Raw genomic sequence first — 14614 nt, 5'->3', positions numbered from 1 at the left:
CCTTGAAAGAATTAATGGTGCATGTGGTGGTCGGTGCGTCAATTAATTTTCCGTTGCTAGTACCGAAGCTTTGGACACTTCCACGCAACTACAACCATATCTTTTTTTCTTGACTATATTTATTAATTATTTTACACATCAACGTGGTGTTGATAGGTAGCAAGCGTGGCGATTTTTATCAAAAAAAAAAAAGAAGAGCAAATTATCAAAATAGCCTATTTAATGAGAGAGAAACTAACAAATAGCACATGAGATTTCATTTTTCCCAAAATAGTCCTTCAAATCCAACTTCCACGTTACATTGGGAATTTCCCCGTGATATTTCGTGGACCAATAAAAAACTGCCATGTGTTTTTCATTCCCACCTACCACGTTAGTATTCATCCCAAATCTGTCTTAAGCGTTACTTTTGACATCAAATATAACATGAAGAAAACCAACTTCAACGTAATATTTCAAGCTGTTTTCATCAGAAAAGTGAGTTTTCAAATAAGATGATTTTCGAGTTATTTTGAAATTCGTCTCCAAAGATGAATTTTAAATGAATTTCAGATAATTTTGATTACAATTTAACGCCAAGATAGGTAATTTTCTCTTAATTAACTCTTCACCCTCACCTTTTCCATCAAGATTCAGCCATTAGCTAACAACTCACTGTTTCAACTCAATCTAATTACTTCCCTTCAATGGGTCATCGGCTAATCACCATAAAGCTTCCATCTTTATCACTTTGACCCAACTTCTCATGGATCTGGAACCTGGGTTTCATCAGACTCATCCAAAGGTGAGTTAGGTATGCTACACTTTCTCAAATTATTATCTGAATCTTGATTATTTTCTCTACAGAAACAATCATGGGCCACAGTCTTGACATTGGCTTACCAAAGTCTGGGTGTGGTTTATGGAGATTTGAGCACATCACCTTTATACGTGTTCAAAAGCACATTTGCAGAAGATATTGGGCATTCAGAGACTAACGAAGAGATATTTGGGGCACTGTCTTTTATTTTTTGGACTTTAATCTTCATTTTCATCTTGGCAGTTAAATTATAATCAAAATTCATCTCCAAAGTTGATATTCATTTGAAATTAATCTTTGAAGATGAATTTCAAAATAACTCGAAAATCATCTTATTTGAAAACTCACTTTTCCGATGAAAACAACTTGAAACATCACGTTGAAGTTGGTTTTCTTCAGGTTATATTTGATGTCAATAACGCTTAAGGCAGATTTGGGATGAATACTAACGTCGTAGGTGAGAATGGAAAACACATGGCAGTTTTTTATTGGTCCACGAAATATCACGGGGAAATTCCCAATGTAACGTGGAAGTTGGATTTGGAGGGCTATTTTGGGAAAATGAAATCTCACGTACTATTTATTAGTTTCTCTCTCATGAAATGAGCTATTTTGGTAATTTGCTCAAAAAAGAAAAGAAAAAAGAACGACAAGCATAGTGAACAACTGCCTAAACCAACGTTTGAAGAGACCGGGATCCTTAGTATTATTATATACATGTCGTAGTTTGTCCATTTGGGTGATCTCACTTTAAACATATGATGTAAAAACTAAAAAGGATGATTTCCATATCATATGACACATATCGTGAAAATAACTCACTTCAAACATATGATGTAAAAAGGATGATTTCCATATCATATGACACATATGGTGACTCGTTTGATAGATAGGTAGACACATGGATTTTGGGTTGATTTGTTTAATTAATAGATTGTGTACGGTTGACATTTTTAAATAATTAAATTAGAGGTGGATGCATAAAATGAGTCATTTTAGAGGAGTCAAGTCAAAACATATCACGTCAAAACGGGTTGGTAAAAAATTATATTAATTTGTAGCGAACTCTACGGTTGTAACAAAACTTTGAGTAACAAAACAGATAACCTAGTTCTAGTCAAATAGACAGGGATTTTCAAGGAAACAATAACCGAAGTGCTTCCAGAATTGAAAGGAAAACTCAAAAGCAAAATGGGGCAGTGATTATAAATAAAAACGTAGGATAAATTAGAGGTATTAGTTTGTTGCTTGAACGCATCATTGTCATATTTCTTTTTGGTTAGGAATAATTCTTTTTATTTTGTTTTTCATTCTTCTCGACGTTACACATGCTATTTTGGATTTTTGATTTAAAAGCCCAATTTAGGATTTCGATTATAATCCTGCAATTTTGGATTGGAATTTGAACAAATTATCAAGGGCTTCAGAATGTAAAAAGGGAACCTTTAATTTGCTCTATTTTATTTTTCTTTTTTTTTTTAATAAGATATTACACTTGAGCTTAAGTTGAGTGGGACATTGTCCCCACTAGGCTAGTCCTAATGAATCCGCCCATAAACCCCTTTAACCCATTTCTTTTACCATCCATCAACCTGATAAATATAGTTAATTGCTACCTGTTAATCCGTCAACCAGTCCGACGATTTAGACAAATGGCCTAAAAAGGTCGTGTTTGGTTAGCTGATTTTAAGAGAGTGCATTTTATGCTTGATGTTTAATTACCACAAATAAAACTTGTCCGGTTTAAACAACCCAGTCCGCCAACCACTCTATTAACACCCATACTCAACTTTGGTTTAATGTAATGAAAATTTATTTCCTCATAGAAAAAAAGATCAGTTTATAAAATAAACTCCTATGGCTGTGATAGAACAATTGGAACGGGTTCGAAAATGGTTCCTTTGGAAAAATACTCAAGATAAACCAAAGATTGCGTGGGTTGCATGGGACAAGATCCTAGCACCAAAAGACCTTGGAGGATGTGGTTTAGGAAGTATAAGAGTGGCGAACTTTTCACTTCTCACAAAGTGGCACTGGCGGTTCCAAACAGAGAAGAACAGATTGTGGGCCCGGGTTGTGTCAGCAATCCATTGGGGCATCAGAAGCTGGAAATCAATCCCCGTAAAGGCTTCGATTCCGGGAGTATGGAATAATATCTCGAAGGTTACTGCTGAACTAGTCGAAATATCGGTTGACGTAGAGAGATATTTTATTCCACGGTTTGGAAGAGGAAATGCACAATACTTTTGGCTTGATCATTGGGGCTTGGAAGATAGTCTTAAGAATATGTTCCCATCTTTATTTTATTTAGAGACAAATAAATTTTGTACTATAGAAGATAGATTGGTTCATGTTCACAGTGGTAACAACCCGCGGTGGGCTTGGAAACGAGGCTTAAACACAACGGAAAACCAGCTCCTTCAACTCTGCTGGAGTCAGATTCAGAATCTGGTCAATCTATCGTCCGAGGATGGGGGCTGGTCATGGTCCGAAGCTGGTTGCAATTCTTTCTTGGTTAAAGAGCTTCGAAAGGATATAGAAGTTAATATGGTCGGAGTAGAAAATTATGTGCACCGTTGGTTGAAGTGGGTGCCAATAAAGGTAAATGCATTCGTTTGGCGTGGTGTTACAAATAAAATCCCGACTATGTTATCGCTAATTAGAAGGTGTATACAATTACCGGATGCGTTGTGCAAGTTGTGTGGAAGATCTAATGAAGACACAGAACACCTTTTCATTGATTGTGAAATTGCTAGAAGAGTGTGGTTCGGTATCAAATAGTGGATTGGGCTAAGGTTGACTGATTGTAACTCACTAAATCAGATTATGTCCTTACCGTATGCAGGGGCAGCTGATGGAAAATGGAGAAACACGGTTTATGCGATCATTCTCTCTACATGTTGGTGGATATGGAAGGCCAGAAATGCAAAGATATTTAGAAGTGAAACGTTTGGGCCAGACAGGCTGTTGGATAACATTAAAGTCAGTTCGTTCTTGTGGATCAAACATCGAGCTAAGATGGGTATTATAGAGTGGTCTAATTGGTACTCCTTTGATTGCCTTTGATTTGCTTTTGGTCCAACTGTTAGTTTGAGTTTCTATTTGTTCTTGTATGTTGCATTTTAATGGGCTGTTCCAACTGCTTGTTGGATCCCTCTTATTAATAAAAGCTTGCTGTTCAAAAAAAAAAAAGAAAAAGAAAAAACTACAAACATGCGAGTCGTCTTTTCCGAGATACTGAAATCTATTTTTGTATTGATGGGACACAATGCCCAAATACTTTGGTAGCCTCTTTTGGGCTGGTTTAAAAGGGCTGACCTCTTAGCCACAACTAGAGGTGTTAACTCCTACAAGCGAACAATTTCTATGGAGGGTGTTATCATTGGGTTAACACTAAATTTATACTTAAGACGAGATGAAGTAAATGTATAAAACCATATTAGTATATGCCTCAATATGAAAAATAAAAGAAATTATTTGACCAAACAAGTTCTCTTTCGGTCTCCTTGCTCCTTCACTTTCTCTCTCACAGTCTCACACTCCTGTTTCTTGAACCCGAAATGAAATGGAGATTGGGTTTGGAAAATTGGTAGGGGTGGTACCTGATTGGCCGATTTGGTGATGAGGAACCCGTATATCTGATGGATTGCCCCGAGTACCCTTACTACCGTTACATAAAAGCATACTTATTTAATAAATATAAAAAGTCTAGATTATAATTCTTCTAACGATTATGTCATTGGAAACGTTAGATAAACATAACTATTAAGAAAACACGCATAATATACTTTGACCGAGTTTTAAATATATATTACAGTATATATAATTGTTATTATGCGATTCTAATGATCTCTAACTAAGTTATAACTAAAAATTTAAACTATATGGCTGAAAATGACATATACTAAAATTAGAAATACATGTTTGAATTCATCCATTGGCTTTTATCTCATACACGTTTGAATGACTGAAGCCACCAATTGGTTTCTGACAATTATTAATGAGCACTGGGCTCGATCTAGACTATACCTAAAATAATGTTGCAGGTGGGGTTACACTTTGTGTGGCTTTCGTGATTTTATGTGAACAATGTTATGAGCACTCAGCTCTTAGAAAAAAAGAAGTATGGATGTCAACTGCTTTTAGTATAACTAAGATTAAGTTGGTGTCTTCAAATTTATAAACATGTGATTATTCATATTTAACTTCTGACTTTACTTGTTGATCTGGACAACAATACAAAGTTTTATGCAATTTTGGAAATGAAAACACACAAATTTTAATTACATTAATTTGTTGACTGAACAAACCAATCGTTAAATTATTTACGTTAACTATACGAAATTTTGGGTGAGATCGATTTTAAACTTGCGTTAAAATTAGTTTTGATGTCGGATATATAGACACCTCTTAAGAGTTTAGCTAAAACAAGTTATCTTTTAACCAAGTCATTAGGTGCATATTCCTGAGCATTAACAATAGATACAAATTTATTAACTATAAATAATTGCATGTGTTAAGTTAAAGGAGAAAAGAACTTTACATGGAGAAATAAGTCATTCGTACAAACAGAGTCACATGGTTCCTTTTCTTTGTTTCAGAAAACAACAATGGAACACAAATAGACTTACAAATTTAGCACGTGATAACTTTTTAATAATAACATCAGCCTTGCTAACTAACGTCACTGATCCCAAGTTATATATCTTATTCCTATATATTGGTGATCAATATGTAAACCCTGAAAAACCAATAAAATTTGAGAATGTCCAAGAGCAAGATTCTGGTAGTGGGTGGCACAGGGTATATTGGCAAGAGGATTGTCACAGCTAGTTTAGCTCAAGGCCACCCGACGTACATCCTTATGCGTCGGGAGATTGGTTTTGATATTGAAAAGATTCAAATGTTGTTGTCGTTTAAGGAACAAGGAGCCCTGTTGGTTGAGGGTTCGTTTTATGATCATCAGAGTCTCGTGGATGCAGTTAAACAAGTTGATGTCGTAATATGCACCATGTCAGGGGTTCAATTTCGGTCACATAATATCCTCCTTCAACTTAAGCTTGTTGATGCCATCAAAGAAGCCGGAAACATCAAGGTAATCATTACCAAGGGTGAATGGGGACCGGAGGTGACCCTGGTCACTGTCGTTTTTTTGCTTAGTAGGGTAAATTTACGTGATTTTTTGTCTGAAAGTTTTTATAGGTATTGAGCACGGTCACCCTGAGGTATTGGGTCTTTGACTTCGGTAGTGTCAGAAATTTTTTACTATTAATTAATTAGACTTGGTTTTATACATCTTTTCAGTTCAATTAATATGAATCTTTTCATAATATATTTGTTTTTACGAATTAGCGGTTCTTGCCTTCAGAGTTTGGGATGGATCCTTCACGAATGGGAAACGCGCTCGAAGCTGGAAAGGAGACGTTTGGGGACAAGATGATCATACGAAAAGCCATTGAAAACGCTAAAATTCTGTTATGAACCGTTTGGACAACTATAGCCCATCCAAGAAGCCCAACAACATTATGGATCACTTTGAAAGTAAAACGAAACCTAGTAAGATATAACATGGTAGCTTGGAGAGTGAAAGGAATTAGGAAAAATGTTAAGAAATTGGTTTTATGTTCTTCTCATCTCTCTTTCTTAGAACATCATCATCATCATCGTACTCAGTATATCCCACCAATAGCAATGCTATGGTAGGGTCTGAGGAGGGTAAGATGTAGACAGTCTTACCTCTATCCCATAGGGATAGAGAGGCTGCTTCCGGAGAGACCCCCGGCTCGATAGTAGTTTTGCATCAAGCCTTGGACATAAGGCACATAGCACTCAATCATCAGGGACACCGGCTGATTGGTGCATGTGCCCTTGTCTTTCGGCTATCAACGCCACCACATGATGCCTGATTAACCTTCCGCCACTTTTAACGTTATTTTCACGAGATTAGTAAAATAACGTTAAAATTAGTGCACTTTTACTTTTGCCCACCCGAGGGTTCACACATATATACATTATATGCGCGCACCGCAAGCAGGGCGTAACGTTTATTTTCTGGAACCTGTTTCCCTATTCAAGGCCTATTCGTCCCTAGGTTTTATTTTCTGGATGACACCCAACCCCTATACCCTAGACCTTACTTCCGATTCTGTTCAGGTGTATATACTAGCCCTAGTACCTGCTGTTAGTCATATTTGCTAGTTTTATTGCTCGATCTGGTTCACCTTCAAGTGCTGAATTGAAGCATGGTACTATTAGTTATTTACCTCAATTCCTTGCTGGTTATTGAGAGACTTTGGTTTTGAGCCCGGTCCTAATTTGGTTCACACCCCGATTCAAACCATTGATTCTGAGGTATTAGATAATTCCACTGGCTTTGTGGTTGATGTTCATGCGTCATTCAGAATATTGGATGTTATAATGGATGCTCAAATGCACATCGTATCTGCCCCATTGGTTATGCCTCATTCAATAACTACTGCCTCATCTGGATGGAGACGATGTTTGATTGAGAATCATGTTCAGGTTTCTCCTACAATATTTGTTTTTCCTCCTAATTGTACACTCACCTTCCAGTTTGCTAATTATCCAATGGTAATTGTTGGTTCTCGTTTTCCTTTTGGTATTGATTTTGAAGGCCCAAAATATTATGGGGTTCATGGTTCAACCTCTATTAAAAAACTTCAACGTCGTCGGGAGGTTGGAATGTCTACACCAATCAAAATTTATGGGTTACCTGTTATTAAACCTTCTATTGATTATTTGTTGATTGAGTCTCCTGTTAGTGTTCATTGTGATTGTGGTAAATGGGGACCATTACCTACAATTATTGTTTTAAATACACTTGATGATGTGGTTATGGTTATACAAATAGGTGCTCCAACAGAGCAAATTGATTCTTATCAACAAGAATGCCATGAGATACTTTCACCGAGTCCTTTCGGTTTTGTTCCTACTAGAGTTCCTTTTGCTAAGTGTTTCCTCTATAAGAATGTTGAGAACCAGCCACTTGCAAGAATGAGTATGGGTAATGAGCAGGTTCAACCTGTACCTTTTTGGTCCACAACACCGATTCAAGTAAGTACAAAGTCTGAATTGCTCTGGTCAATTCGGGCTAAGTTACCTGTTCACCTTGCTGAATTGATCAGAACAGATTTGGGTTTTGAAACTGACCCAATCCCGTTAACAATGTCTTATCTTCATGGGGATGTTAAGCGGTTTCAGCATGTCACTGACGCTATTCTGCAATTACGTAAATCGGTTATGGTAACAATTCTTCAACAAATGACTCGCTTGATCATTAGGTACCAATGGAAGCCACCTTGGTGCCTCTTCTTTTTCTCTTTTGGTCACAACATTCCTAATTGGATGGTAAGGCCTTCAACGGATACTGCACATGCTACTTATAGTCATACTAAGATTGGATCCACGGGTAAATGGGTTCCAATTTTATTAGTTATTTTAGGCCGTTCTGCACGCTTTTCGAGTACTGCGTATACTCGGCTAGTGGACTCCAGTTTTCGATTTGTTCTTATTACTATTTCTAACCATTCTTTAGTTGCACATAGCTGGCTGTGAGACATTTTGAGACTGGCTATAGAAACAACACAAGAAGAATATGGGCAGCAAACCTACAAAGCTTACTCGTTTACAATTTTGTCCCCACCTTTTATTTTTCTTTATCCAATTTTGAACCTTTTATTACTATTCCCATGGTATGGAGGTGGCCTAGGAGATATTATATGAAGAGAGGTGCTAGTATGGGCAATTTGGTCTGACTACCAAGTTTATACAGAAAAGGGTATATGGAAAAATTTGAACTTTGGGTCATAGTGGACTTTTTGGTTGTCAAATATAAATTTTGGGATATGTTTATATTTTCGGTCCAGCTGCTACTTTTATACAGAATACAAAATATTGACAAATTTGAAATTTGGGCCAAAGTTGACCTTTTGGTGCTCAAATATAAATTTTGGGATATGTTGATTTTTTTGGTCAAAGTTAACTCCTGGCTGCACATCAATATCAATCCGAAACAGGTATGTGGTTGGTTGCAGCAGTTTTTAAGATTACAAGTTGCTTGAAGTTTTTGATGTCGGTTAAATGTACCACGGCTAACGTTCAATTCAATGAAACATTTTCATCGGTGAAAGTAGTTAAAGATCATGGGCTGAATTTTAAGACTTTAGTTGCAATTCAACTTCTGTGTTGTTTTCAATGGGATAAAACATGTAATGTGAACTCCCAAGCGATTAATGCATTCAACCCGGAAGCTCCAAGTGATTTTATCTTTATAAGGGGTATATCGGTCTTCATCCGAAAACACAAAAAGAAATTCATGCATTATGGGCGTCAAATGCAATTTATACCATGGAGGGTATTTTGGTCATTATTCAAATTCTGCAAAAAATGGTTTATGCGGGCTATGTTGAATTTCTTACCAACTTTGACTTTTTATGGATCAAAGTTGATGGCTGGAGTGTGTTGCTTTTTGGTGCTTATGAGACGAGTGGCATATGTGAATACACCAAACAAGCAACCAATAACGGTTTCCTTGGATTACGCCGTTTGTTTCAACCCGACTCGTTTGGAAATTTCTTTCACCTTGAGGACAAGGTGAATTTGAAAGGGTGGAGTAATGTTATGAACTGTTTGGACAACTATAGGCCCAACCTTGTGGCCCATCCAAGAAGCCCAACAACATTATGGATCACTTTGAAAGTTAAACGAAACCTAGTCTGATATAACATGGTAGCTTGGAGAGTGAAAGAAATTAGGAAAAATGTTAAGAAATTGGTTTTCTGTTCTTCTCATCTCTCTTTCTTAGAATCTGTTTCCCATCCTTCTATGTTATTGTTTTGATTTCTCTTTTTAATCTTTCTATTGAATCAATCGAATCACTCGGTGTTAGTTCATATTTGATTGTCGTTGTGTCAATTTGAATACACAACAAATTCCATGTACCTATATTTCTGCAAACTGTTTAGGTGGTTATTTCGTCAGCAATCTTTCACAATTAGCAGGCTCGCTCATGCCTCCAAGGGACCGAGTGTCTATTTACGGTGATGGAAATCGTAAGGGTATGACAAAGTTATTTTTTGGAATTTTTGGATTGGTACATAGTTTAGGATTCAACTTATTATTTCCATGACGTTTTTGAAAGTTCATGTATGCTATTCCTGGAATTGAAATCATCATCAAGTTTGCTTGGTGGTAAACGAACTCCATAGTGTTTGGTGAATAACTTTAGACGATGGGTATAGTTTGCCGAAGAAAAGAACTTCATAGAGTTTACTAGCTTATCACCACTAGTACGGCCATGGCTCTGATATCATTTGTAACAGCCTAGCCACCGTTACAGTATAATATTGTCCGCTTTAGCTGGGACGTGCTTGCCACACTAGCGAGTTCCAAAAAAAAATTGTCAGTGAAATGCTTACAAATACAAAAACTTTCAAAACACGTCTAAAAGAACTTAATTAAATTATAAACCGCCTACTAGTTCAAGAAACTTCAATTGATGTTTATGTATTGTGAAGGGCAATATGACATAGATATGTATTATGCTATTTAATTTCTTCAAAATGTTTGTAGTTGTTTTTCTGGATGAAGACGATGTTGCAACATACACAATCAAGACGGTAGATGATCCACGGATGTTGAACAAGACGTTGTATCTTCGACCCGAAGAGAACATTCTTACCCAAAACCAGTTGGTTGAAATATGGGAGAAACTTACCGGTAAAACACTTGAGAAAGTTCACATATCTGCTGTAGACTTTCTTGCTTCCATGAAAGGTTAGTGTAACTGAAGTAATAGCAAAACGTACAAAAGCCGTTGTAAATGCACGGGCTTCTTCATTTACCCTATTTGAGGGATTCATGATTAATTGTGCTTACACAATATTAATTCATCCATAAACATTCACAAACAAGATGATGCTATATTATATTTCCATCGGTCCTTTTAACAACAATCATTTCTCTCCTCTCCACCCTATAAATATATTTAAAAATTTTTACACCGACATAATTTACATTTACATTTATAATTAAATTACTTTTCATACCAAATGAAATGATTAACAAAAATTTTAATCAACTTGTAATAATTAATAAATACTTTGTTAGTAAAATAAGTAAATATAAATGAAAGTATCATGTAAAAGAAATAGAAATTATGTTAAACATGAATGAAGGAATGTTTTCCAAATTAAAAGATTACCTATATTTGTTATTTTAACAAATTACTACATCAAAAATCATTTGAAACTAAAGTAAACGTAATGTTTAAGTCGTTAAAACACATGATGTACAACTCATCAATGTATTGATGAAGACGGTTATAATACTTATTTTTCTAAACGGGCCCATAATCTTGAATGGATTTATTGCCCTTAACTAGAGGTGTACACAACCGTTTTTTTCTAAACCGAAATGGTTTTTAAACTGGACCGGTTTGGGTTTTGCATGGTCAAAACCGGGTTGACCCAAACCGGTTTAAGCGTAGAACTTGTCAAACCGATCAAAACCGGTTCGGGTCGGTTTATAAACCGGTTCTAAACAAAAAACCAGTTTTATTATGAAATGATCGAGTGGTTTGGTTTCGGTTAACCGGTTCCAGACCTATTTTTTTGGTACATGTCTACCCGTAACTCCATAGGATGGGACCACAAAGGCACATATTATTCTCCCCAAAAAATGGACGTAGAAAGCTTTTTTTTTTTTTTTTTCTCTTTATTTTTTTGGGGTCATTATGTAACGTTTTTCTTTCAACTTCTATTGCCACGCTACCACATAGATTATTTTTAGGTTATTGTGATTATGAATTATGATGTTTGTAAAAGTGAAAAATTGATAGAAAACAAATTTACGAATATGTTTTGTAGATGTGAACCATGTTCTTCAAGGAGCATTTGCACGTATTTATCATATTTACTATGAAGGTTGTTTGATGAATTTTGAAATCGGCGAAGGGGGAGAAGAAGCTTCTAAGTTGTATCCGGATGTCAAATACACTCGTGTTGATGCATATTTGCAACGATATCTCATATTATGTCACAGTTTTGCAAAAAATGCGACAAGTGAAAAGCAAAATTCCAAGTTTGTCTCATCGATGCATTACAATCGATTTGGAATGACTTTAACTAAAAGCTATAAATAAAGTGTAATCTTGTGAGGATTAGTGCACAAATTGAAACAAACTTTCTTTGCATGATTTGACTCTACTTTGTTATCATGATTTGCATAGGAATAGATTTGCATAGAATGACTCTAATCCTTAGATAAGAATCTATATCTATATATAGAATATATAAACGATACATTTAAAAGCTCTCTGGTTGATTTCTACATTCTCACAAGTTGTTAGATTGCCTTATTTGTAAATGAAGGCTTCTCATGCATTTGACCATGATTCACGGGTTTAGGTCTCACCAAACCCAGATAGACCTTAAACTAGTTATAATATCCTATTAAATTAAAAATTAATCTCACATAATATTTGATATGAAAATCCTATAAAAAAAGGATATACAAAAAAAATTAATATCTTATTTAAAAAAAAGATGTTATTTATACTTAAGAAAACAATTTTATAATAAAAAAAATAAGCGGGTCATAGGTCTTATCAAATCTAGATAGTTTTTAAACCGGGTATAGCATCTTATCTATTTGCGAACTCTTTCATCATCAAATCTTAAGTATATTATTAACTTTCTTACAATAATAAAATCAAAATAAAAAAAATTATAAATATTATAAACGAATTATATAAAAAAAACCCCGTAATACAGGGGGATAAAATCTAGTTATATATAATATAGACCACAATGAGTTAACACCATGGTAATTTGATCCTCAAATACTAGGGTTGTTCACGGTCCGGTTTAGCCGGTTTTTAGATCAAACCGTAACCAAACCGTTAGTAATGTTTTTTATCATTGAAAACCGAAATCGAACCGTTAAAATTTAAAACCAAACCATTACTGACGGTTTGGTTTCACGGTTTAGACTTAAATATATAAAAGCAAACAATGTAACTTATCCAAAAAAGAACACGAGCTAATAGAAGAACAGTTTCTAAGAATTCATGTAACTTAACAGTTTGACAGGTAGATAAAATGCTTAAGCTAAAAAAAACATAACCAACACATAAACCAATTTCAAGCATATTCAAAACCCATTTCAGCTTCAATAACTTTAAAATGGATTTCACCGATTAACCTTGGAGGGTTATTGGGTTCATATAATAAATTGGATAGCCACTTAACTTAACCAGTTTACTTAAAGATAAATTAGTCTTAATCAGTTTTATTTAAGTGTTATATACAATACTAGTAAGATCTATCTTAAAAACAAATAATTGAATCCAACGGTCCGGCCCGGTTTTATACGGCCGGTTTTTGGTGTAAACCGTAAACCAAACCGTTCACTACGGTTTGAAAATTTTTAAACCGACCGACCGGAAGCTAAGAAAAAAAACCGACCATGACCGGTTTGGGCGGTTTCACGGTTTTAAACCAAACCGTGAACACCCCTATCAAATACACTAAAAAATTGTTTGCCAATTTAATCTTAGCCATTTAAACTTCGAAAAATTGTTAAAATTTGATAGTTTTCTTTTGTGACTAATTAAGTTTCGTACAAATTTCTTCACCTATACTCGATTTGATCGAAGTGACCTCGTTGATTTTTCAATAAAAAAATATATCTTCAGTAATCGTAATCGCACGACTATTGATGGTAAATCAAGAAGCATAATTTCCACTCACCTTCACCCGTTGAAATGACTTGACAGTCGCTGGTGGAACCAACACTTCCCTGAATCAGTCGTACAACGCGTGGAAAATGTTGCAAATGAAGACTAATATTATAGAGAAATCTGCTCACCATGACGAGCAACGACATCTTCCCAAACAAGCAATCTAAGGTGCTTAATATCAGGGTCGTCTATAAGAATACAAGAAAAAAGAAGTGGGCCTGAGATACGAAAAACAAAAGGCCCTAGAATACAAACTCAAAACTTTTATATAATGTAGACAAATGTGATAACTAATACAACAAATCAGAAGTTTATTTTTAGCAAAATGATCTAACTAAAAGACTTGAACGAATTGTAATGCTCTTCTGGCATTTTTGGAACAAAAGGCCTCGGCTAACTTTTTGTAATCTATAGTCCCTAAAACATTGTCCTTAACATGTATATCTTTATCAACATGTATAGTTTTTTGATTAACATTAGAATTTTGAGGTTGTTTTTAGAAAAAGGTATGTATCTTCGTATTCTTCTTAATTTGTGTCTTACTTAATTCTCTCTATATTCATATTTTTTTACGTTTTTGACTAAGAGATAATTGTTTAAGCTTAGAAGACATGATATCAATAAATAAATAAATAAATAAATAAAAATAACATAACAATTGATTCAATGATTCATAACACAAAATGGATATAACAGAGTAATAGACAACACTAAATTATTACTAACTAATTAATAAAAATCCAGAACTTAACACTAAAATGTAAGAGTCTAAATTCTAAAACACTAAAACATATTAACCTCTTAGTGTAGTCAGTTGAACATGAAGTCAGACCTCGGCAACAATGAAGGTTAGAACCACAAAAGGCTTTCGACAAAGGGAAGAAAGCCCCCAACGAAGGGCGTTGCGTCTGCATTAAGTTGAAGCGTTTGATTGTCTTATGTGGGTCCAATGAACAGTTTATTGTTATTATTATTTTATTCTTTTTTAGAATATAAAAGTGGTGATGAGCCTTTCATGAGAAATGAGTCAAAACTCAAAAACTACTTACATATAT

At 35.0% G+C, this 14614-nt stretch overlaps 1 protein-coding gene across 1 annotated transcript; it reads left to right on the top strand.

Annotated features, from left to right (window-relative positions):
* The first annotated feature begins 5486 nt into the window (after positions 1-5486).
* Positions 5487-12010, top strand: LOC143602199 (isoflavone reductase homolog). The gene is made up of 5 exons (XM_077079398.1): positions 5487-5894; positions 6152-6264; positions 9746-9876; positions 10391-10594; positions 11686-12010. Exons 1-5 carry the CDS (start codon positions 5565-5567, stop codon positions 11958-11960), a joined length of 1053 nt encoding a protein of 350 aa, XP_076935513.1. The 5' UTR covers positions 5487-5564; the 3' UTR covers positions 11961-12010.
* Positions 12011-14614: the final 2604 nt, after the last annotated feature.

The sequence above is a fragment of the Bidens hawaiensis genome, unplaced genomic scaffold (genome assembly GCF_021521415.1).
Source record: "Bidens hawaiensis isolate Kalapana, Puna unplaced genomic scaffold, B.hawaiensis_p1.1 tig00058113_1, whole genome shotgun sequence".
Classification (NCBI taxonomy): domain Eukaryota; kingdom Viridiplantae; phylum Streptophyta; class Magnoliopsida; order Asterales; family Asteraceae; genus Bidens; species Bidens hawaiensis.
This window is presented reverse-complemented; position numbering and strand designations above follow the sequence as displayed.

Bases quoted from the DNA above. Each gene is read 5' to 3' on its own strand.
- LOC143602199 (XM_077079398.1), top strand. From the start codon at position 5,565: ATGTCCAAGAGCAAGATTCTGGTAGTGGGTGGCACAGGGTATATTGGC. The intron at 6,265-9,745 runs TAAAATTCTGTT...TTTGAATACACA, and splicing joins CGAAAAGCCATTGAAAACGC to ACAAATTCCATGTACCTATA. The intron at 10,595-11,685 runs GTTAGTGTAACT...TATGTTTTGTAG, and splicing joins CTTTCTTGCTTCCATGAAAG to ATGTGAACCATGTTCTTCAA.